The sequence below is a fragment of the Elephantulus edwardii genome, unplaced genomic scaffold (genome assembly GCF_000299155.1).
Source record: "Elephantulus edwardii isolate Elephantulus edwardi_28Jun2011 unplaced genomic scaffold, EleEdw1.0 scaffold00044, whole genome shotgun sequence".
Classification (NCBI taxonomy): domain Eukaryota; kingdom Metazoa; phylum Chordata; class Mammalia; order Macroscelidea; family Macroscelididae; genus Elephantulus; species Elephantulus edwardii.
The window spans coordinates 4,851,313-4,860,207 of NW_006399794.1; the positions used below are offsets into that span (position 1 = coordinate 4,851,313).

The 8,895-nt window shown below is 41.8% G+C and overlaps 1 protein-coding gene across 2 annotated transcripts in view; it reads right to left on the bottom strand.

Moving 5' to 3' along the window:
* Window positions 1-3,057: 3,057 nt before the first annotated feature.
* SWAP70 (SWAP switching B-cell complex 70kDa subunit) overlaps window positions 3,058-8,895 on the bottom strand; it is a 153,141-nt gene continuing 147,303 nt past the window's right edge. The window contains exons 10-12 of one of the 2 annotated variants that reach the window (XM_006885421.1): window positions 4,851-5,049; window positions 3,524-3,620; window positions 3,058-3,195 (exon numbers count right to left, since the gene is read on the bottom strand). In XM_006885421.1, the coding sequence (XP_006885483.1) occupies window positions 3,089-3,195; window positions 3,524-3,620; window positions 4,851-5,049 (403 nt within the window). In that variant the 3' untranslated portion in view covers window positions 3,058-3,088. The remainder of the gene's footprint in view (window positions 3,196-3,523; window positions 3,621-4,850; window positions 5,050-8,895) is intronic. The other variant, XM_006885422.1, reaches the window with a different exon arrangement.

Sequence of the window (8,895 nt, forward strand, 5' to 3'; positions counted from 1 at the left end):
AAACTGAGGGCTGCATGCGTTTTGACAGCTGATACGAGAGTAAACTATTCCAAATATTAGAATTCAGTTAGTATCAAAATATTTCCAATGGGATTTCTGTACTGCCTTCTATGGTGTTTATTGTAACCAAAGTATTGTTTAAAAGGGGTTTTGCCTTCTTGAGCTTGTGCCATTGAAGCTGGGCTGAAAATCAGTAACACTGCACACACAGAAATCTTCTACACAACCATGTATGCACATTGCACATGCCTGGTCAAGATCCAAATGTGGCGGTAAAGCAGGCAGACAGTCCACAGACTGGCAGCCCTGGACCAGGGAGCCTAGGGTGAAACAGCTAAGTCCAGCTGATGTTTTCTGATGTAGCTGTGGAACATACCAGGTTTAAGGCAGGCCACCTGCTAAGGAACATGGCCACCACCCCACTTCCCATCAGCGGCCACACACATATCCCACCACCACCCCACCCCAGCCTACACTGTTCCCACTGCACAGATTTCCCAGGGGTCGTCGGCTTCTTTGTAAAGCATCCTTTCCTCATTATTTAGGAGAGATACTGGAGTAAGTCCCCTGGTGAGATGCATAATCAAACCACAGGAAGGATTCCATTCCTCATCTAAGTCTTATTGGTCTAATAAATCTGTCAGCTACTCAAGAAAAGGATAATACTGTTACATGGCTAATATCCAAATTAGCTGAGAAATTTCAAAGGCACATGATACAAAGATATTTCTGGTAATAAGAATCTAAATTTTATAAAGGTACTTCTAAAAGATCATTAAATAAAAATTATATTTTCACTAAACAGTCAAGAACCTTAAGATAAATTCCTAAAGGCCATTTCATTGGCAAAGAGTTTCCAGTCATAAAAGATACTTTATGAGATTATACTGTAATTTCCTCTTGTAAATAAATACATACACTGAAATTCTAAAACAATATGATTCTAGATGTGCACATCTTTCTTAAATCACTGCAAGCATCAGCAGAAGGCTGCCTGAGCTTCTTCCTGCCTCACTCAATACTTGCAGAGAAAGAGGAACTTGAACTCTGGTTTTGTTGCAATAACTGAATTACGACCATATTTATTTACAATACTAAGCATCATTGCATCAGAACCATAATTACTTTTATAAAAATTTCATAAATTATAAACAGTGTTGGAAGGCTTAATTTCATAAAAATTATTGTCAATTCCAAAACAGACTACGAAAACCTCCCCCTAAACACCTTTTGGGTCATGCCAATAACAACTATAGTCCTAAACTCCCTGTTAAACTTGTTTTTATTGGGAATTTCCTCTACTACCAGCCAAATAAAGCAGGAAAAGCAGAAAAATGAACATCCTAAGATGGCTCATACAATGGCAAGGTTTAATCTTCATGTTTGACTCTAATTAGTAAAACATACAGTCAATTTCCCATTGCAGTGTGCTTCCTAAGTTACCCAAATAATTATTATTTCAAATTAGCTTCCACTACTCAATATACTCAACAATTGGACCAATTAGCAACATCATTATAGAAGGAGAAAAGACTAAAGTTGTCAATTATTTCATTTTACTTGGATCCACAATCAACAATAGCAGTCCAGAAATTAAAAGACATGCTACACTGGGGAAATCTGCTCTCAAAAGAACAATGATGTCAGTTTAAAACCCAAAGTGTAACGAATCCAAGCCAGGGTATCTTCAGTTGCTTCACATGCATCTGAAAGTTGGACGATGAGTAAGAATGACAGAACAACTGATGCCTCTGAATTGTGGTGTTGGAGGAAAGTATTGAATGTCCCATGGACTGACAAAAGAACAGACACGTTTGTCTTGGGGAAGTGCAACCAGGGTGTTTCCTGGAGGCCAGGGTAATGACACTTCACGCACACTGACTTTGGCACGTTGCCAGGAGGGGCCAGTCCATGGTAGAAAACATCATGCTCAAAGGCGGAGGGTAAGAGGAAGACCCTCAATAGACGGCCTGACACAGTGACTGTAATGGGCTCAAGCATGTCAGAGATGGAGATGATGGTGGCCGACAGGGCAAGGTCCTGATAGGTTGTCCACTGGGTCGCTATGAGTCACTGTCAACCTGATGGCATCTGACAGCAACAACAAAAAACTCAGTGTATGGAATCTCTGTATTGCACAAATGGTTAAGTGCTCAACTATTAGCCCCAAATCTGACAATTCAAATCTACTTGTAAGCACTTTGGAAGATGGGCCTAGTGATCTGCTTCCAAAAGGAGATCTTGAAAACCCTTGTGGAGTAGTTATATTCTGCAAACACAGGGCTGCCAAGAATTGGAACTGACTCAACAGCAATTAATTAATGAAAACCACTCAACATAATCCTCTCACAGCCAGGTGGGTATCTTGGGCAACAATGGTAGCCCATCACTCTCAAAGCTAAAGACGAAGAGTTGAGGTGAGAGTATATGCCAAAGTGATGGAATGAGATAAAAGTTTGTGGAAGAAACATCCTAGCAGAATCTAGAAAACCTCCACTGGCCAGATCACATTCCAGAAGGGAAGCCAGGAAATGGCAGTCCATGACTTCTTCTTCAGAGCACCAACGTCAATGGCAGTCTTGTCAGATGGCACAAATGTCAGGCAGGTCAGACACTCAAGTTTGACAATATACAGTAGAGAAGCAAACACACTCTCAAAGTCAATTGGCAGCCAGTCTAAAGAGGTTCCCACTGTTCAGTGATGTGGACCACTGACACTTCACTCACCAAACAGTGCAGTTGTTGAAGGAGATGGACGGTGCCTCCAATACTGCCATATTCTAGAAAGAATCTCAGAGAACTGACTGAAAGGTAAATTTCAGAAGCTGAGTTTTCAAAGAAAGAGTAAGGATATTGACAGCACTAACTAACTTATTTTGGTTTTGTTCCCACCCCTATCCCAGCCCGTGATAGAGTCCTAACTGCAGGGAGATAAATATGAAGGTTTCCTTATTATATTCACATAGTTGGAAGCACTAACAGGAGAAACGCTAGGAGCAGCGAAGCCAGTTCTTTTGAGTTTAGCACAAAGCTTTCCAGCTACACTTGGCATGTGTGTAACTGACGCCACCACTTCTGCCAGGCTCAGTTATTCAGTGGTCTTTTTTTCTTTCCAGTTCTTCTCTCTCTCCTCAAGTTCTGCCTGGGTGAATGCTGCAGGGCCCCAGTTAGTGATCAGGTGAGGATTTTTTGCACCTAGGAGACAAACATGTTTTAAACACCCAAAATACTATAGTCTTCAATGCATATTGTATGTAATCATGTTTGCCAGTAACTTTTCTGCTTTATTTCTTCTCTAAGAAACATATGCATGACTAGTATGCTTTACCAGTTCAAGCAACTAGACAACAGATACAAAGGGATTAGCTGGGCCCTCTTACCTATGAGAGAGCAAGTTATTAAAATTTACCCTAAACAGTTTGGATTGTGTGAATTTGGCTACAAAAAAAAAAAAAGAGGCACAATATAAATACACAAGCTAGAAAAATAAATTGAATAAGTATTATTTCAGAGAGTCTGTTACCTGGTTCTATCAATCGGATTAGGCCTTCATGTTGGGCCACCTTGTCCTTCCAGCTCTTGGTTTTACTAGTTGCCATCTCCAGCTTCTTTTTAACTTCCTGGAATAAAAAGTAGATTTAGGACTATGTGAGCAAACAGGTAGTGTAAAGAACCAGGTAACGATGATTGGGAACTTCAAATACGCTCGTGGATGAGCTCATTAAATCTTCATAGTTACTCTCAAGACATAGGAACTATCATTACTATTATTATTATTATCCCCATTTTACAGATGAGGAGCTAAAGTTTAAGTCACCTCTGTGGAATCACACAGCAAGAAGCAGTAGAGTTAGGATTTTGACTCAGGTTGCCTGATTCTGTAAAAGCCCTGTGCTCCTCCCACTTACTCGTGCTAGTTATAGAGGGTATACAATCCTTGTGTGCCTGTTACCAGTTCACTGCCTCTCGGCTCTAAACCACCCTTCCCTGTCCCTTGCATTATTTCAACTCTGGCAGCAGACAGGGCTGAGAGGACATGGAAGAGGATGGGGCTTCTCTTTGAGGTTCCACCGTGCCCTTCCTGCTCTGCCCCCGTGGCAGAGTGTCTATATCGTCTGGAGAGTTTCAGGCTAACTCTCTGTGGGCAGCTTCCCCATCAGTTCTGCTGGCTCAACACCACAACAAATGTTCTGCTGCCCAGTGGGCCAAGGTTATGCCTTCTCCAAGGAGGCCTCAAGTCAGCGCTGGGCAGCAGATGTGTTTTTCCCCTCCGTCTCCACCTCAGTCTTAGAGGCAGTAGCTGATTCTTATTGCTGCCATTTCTGACTTCTTGACCCTTTATTAGGTAATCTCATTATAGCTAATAATGCTTATGTCAAACTTCCCTTGTTCTAAAAACAATATCATTTCTGATTAGACCTAACTGATACCTACACCTTACCCTCAACGGCGACTTCTTTTCTGCCTATAATTGTTTGGTGCCATTGAGATGAATATGACTAACAGCAACACTATGAACAATAGATCTGAACCCTGTCCTATCCTGTGCCACCTCCGGTCTCTGACACACTCAAGTCCATTGCTGCAGTCACTGTGTCAGTCCATCTGGTTGAGGTCTTCCTCTTTTTTGCGGACCCTCCAACTTTCCAAGCATAATGCCCCTCTCTAAGGAATAGCCTCTCATTGCAACATGCCCAAAGTATGTGACATAAGAGGACAGGGCTTTACTTCTAGGTTCCATTGTGTTTATCATGATCCATACTTGGAACTAAGCAAAAATTCCATTCCTGAGAAATGTTCACTTTTAAAACCTTAAATAGACTGATGTGTGCAGGAACAAACTTAATCACCTCATACTGCTCGAGCGCTTGTTTCCGCTCTAACTCCAGCTGTTCTAGCTGCTTCATGGCTTCCTGCAGGGCCTGCTCTTTCATTACTCGCTGGTTCTCCAGCTCCTGCTTCTCTGCCTCTGTAGTCTGGATGGCCTGCTGCTGCTCCAAGTGCCACTTCTCCAGCTCAGCCCTCTTGGTGGACTCTTCTTCCAGCAACCTACAATGTGGAGAGGGCACTTTGGTCAAAGCCTGGACCACTGGAGCTCTGGCCCAGCCATTGCACCTGACCCAGTGAAGAGAGTATCTGAGATCGTCTCCATTCCACAGGAGGAAACTAGGGCCAGAGAGGCCCAGAGTCACAAAGGCAGAAAGGTGTCCTGCTCCAAGGGACACACTAAGGGGTTGACTGGACTTTACAATTTATTAATTATATTATTCAATGGTAACTGTTATAAAACAGTTGTAAAACAAAATGTCTATGAATAATTTAGGAAAATCCAGTATGATTTGTGAAACTTCACTCAAATAAAAATTAAAAATTAAAACTGAATTAACATTCACTGAGTGTTTAGTGTATGTTAACAGCAAAGTCCATTATTGTAATTAATCTTAAACTTAATGTGGACACTACTGTTTATTTATATTTTAGAGATGAAGAAAGTATGGTACAAAGGTTAAGCGATCTGTACTAGGTCATCTACCATAAGTATAAAAATTTGCCTGGTTGCTAACAACATAAAAAAATTATTATTTTGTGTGTGTGTGAAAATGCCAAGGAAAAAGCTGATAATTAAACTAATGAAGAGGTGAAGAAAGAAGCAGCTAACATAAGGTAGGATAACAATAGAAAGCATTTACTGAACAGCTACTACCTGCCAGATGTTTCACATTCATTATTGCTAATCCCCCAACAATTCTGCAAGGTACTGCTATCCCGACGTTACAGATAAAGCAACTAAGGATCAAGAGATTGCAGAGTATGCTGTGCAAGGCAGGAAGATTTTGAGCCAGCTCCATGTGACTCCAAAATATCATTGTGCAATACGCCAGTCACTTACCTGAGAATGCCCAGCTTTGTAGGGTTTAAATAAATACATGAACATACAGCCCAAATACATGCTCAAAGTACAATGCGGTGAACTGTCTGCTCAGGAGAGGGCACATCTCTAGTGGCCTGCCGTCTATCTGAAGCATGGTCCGGAGCCACACAGGGCCCAGTCACGCAGCAGGCTGGTCACCCCCTCCTAAGAGCACTTTCTCTTCAAACACCAACAACGAAGGAGGCAAAGTACAGGCTGCACTACAATCTCCCAACTCCAACTCCCAGGTCCCACCCACCCATTTATCAGTAACTCCCTCTACAACATCTTGCAGGGTGGTCATCCATCTCTGCCCAATACTCTAGGTGACAGACTACTCACAAACAAGGCCAGTTTCATTATGCGCAGCCTCAATCCTTAGAAAATTCATTATACTGAAAATAGTTTTTCCATCCCTAGTTCCACAAAAATCATTTGCTCCCTCTGTCTGTCATTACAGCCTTCAATAGCTGGAAGGCAGCTCTCGCTTTCTGAGGAGACAGCCCTTCTCCAGGTCTTGCTCAAGTGCTTGTTTCTGCTCTAACTGCTTCAGTTGTTCCATCGCTTCCTGCAAGTCTTGTTCTTTCATAACTCACTGGTTTTCCACTCTAATTGTTCAGTTCTGTCTAGACACAGCTTCCAGACAACATCCTTCTTGAGATACATTCTAGGCTCTTCAGTATCTCTTGGAGTGTGACATCCACAGCTGAACACAACATTACAAAAGTGGTCTGACCACTGCAGCTTCTAGCACTCATTCAACCAGCGTGTATTAATAAGTAAGCATCGTCTACAAACTCACGCTGAGTCATGTCAGAAAACGGGCCTGGCGATCTGCTTCCAGACAAACAGCTTTAAAAACCTCAGGGAGCAGATCTGCTGTGTACAGACGGGGTCGCCATGAACTGGACTTGCCCTCACCGCCACTAACCACAGTGTGTCTTTGTACTCGCTGCCACTGGGCCTGTTCTCGCTCACAGTGACCCTCCATTTTACTGGGAAAATAAGAAAGAACAAGACAGAATGTTCCAAGCCAAAAAGGAAACAAAAAACTCAAAGAAGAAACTAATTTGCAGAACAAATAAGAACAAAGAGCCTACATGAGCCATAGCCGAGATGCAAGAGGGCCCTGCTACCGCTATCAACCATTCTAATCAGGACTGTAGAAGAAAAGAAAAATGTGGAACAGAACCTCAAATTCCTAAAGCTACAAAAGACAACAAACAAACAGCCCTTACTAACCAGATTGAGGCCAGCTTTCAGAGATTACTGCCCTGAGACACTCTTCTGTGCCTTGCTACTAGCTACCTAACAAATTGGCTCAAAAAATATTATCATCCATAAGGACTGTACTCCTTTACAAAAATCACCCATATATGTCCCTGAGGTCAATAATTATTTCAAAACAAAGATAAGAGTATAAGTGGGCAGGGAAATTCTATCAGTGGAAAGAGATGATGAGAATAGCCATACAATGTGAAGAATGTAGCCAATGTCACTCAACAGCCTGTGTGGATATTGATAAATGAGAACCAAAAATGCAATGTAAACCTTCACTGAAGAAAAAAATGTTATTAAAATAACAACTATAAGATTCAAATGGCTCAGGTCAAAGCTCTTCTGTTTAAATATATTACTATAAAATGTATCTCTAGGAAAATGTTAGACACTGGCATAGAAAGAGCCAGCTATCACAACAAGAAGCCAAATACTCCAAGAATGATCTGCTACTGCTTTAAAAAACCATGAATACTCATACACAGACACACACACACATACACACACATATATCAACCCACTGCCGTTCAGTCAGTTCCAACCATGGCAACCCCACAGGCAGGGCCGACTTTGTACCACAGGCCTTCCATGATGGCAAGTCTTTTACGGAGGCAGGTGACGTATCTTTCTCCTGAAGCACAGTTGGTGGTTTTGAATTGCTGATCTTTCAGTTAATAGCTAAGTGCTTAACCACTGTACCACCAGGCCTCCTCTAAGTAAGTTACAAGAAAGGAGACTATAAAAGCCTTTTTGTGCACACTTGGCCCAAGGCTGGGCTTCATTAGTGTCAAACATAAAGCTTCTAGACCAACATCATGGTGACTCCTGTTGCTTGTCCTATCCAGAAAGGCCAGTGCTGAGATGTGGGAGCAAGCAGAAAGCCGCTCCAAACCCTAGCCCAGCCCCAGCAGAGGGCCTGTCCCTCTGAACCAGGCTCAGTGAACCTTCAGTGACACTGGAAAAACACGGACGCGCTTCACTTCACTTTAAGACGGCCACTAGAGGGGGCAGAGCTGTTCAAGCACCAGGACTAACCTGAAAAATAGTTTAGAACAGTAAAACAAATGTATTCATAAAATGGTCTCTGCACACCTAGAAAAGGCTAAATTTTGTACAGTACTTTCAGTTTACTAGAGCACAAGACAGCAAGAACATTCAAAAGGCTGAAACCATTTTGCTAATTTTTTAAACCAATGCATGCAAACAAATTAAACCATCAGAAGTTTCATTTTGGGGGCAGGAGATGATAAAAATGTTTAAAATAAAAATACTCAGGGAGCTCTGGTGGCCTAGTGGCAAGAAACTGCACTGCAATCCCAGATGTGCCTGGTTCAAATCCACCAGATGCTCTGCTGGAGAAGGAGGGACAATCTCCTCCTGTACCAGTCAGATCTGATTTGATGGTACAATGCACAAAAAATAGCAATAAAAAAAATTTAAAAATTAAAAAAAATATTCATGCTTGAGGGGCACTTAGTTCCTGTTAAAGGAAATGAAAAATATTTAGAAACATAATGATAATGGTTGAAAAACACAATACTTAAGGATACTTTGGGTAGAATATTTAATGATCCAGGGAGTATCAAGAGAAGATGGAAGGAATACACAGAGTCACTGTATCAGAAGGAATTGGCTGACACAGAAGAATTTCATGAAATGACATATGAGCAAGAGCCTATGGTGATCAAAGAGGAAGTTCAAATTGC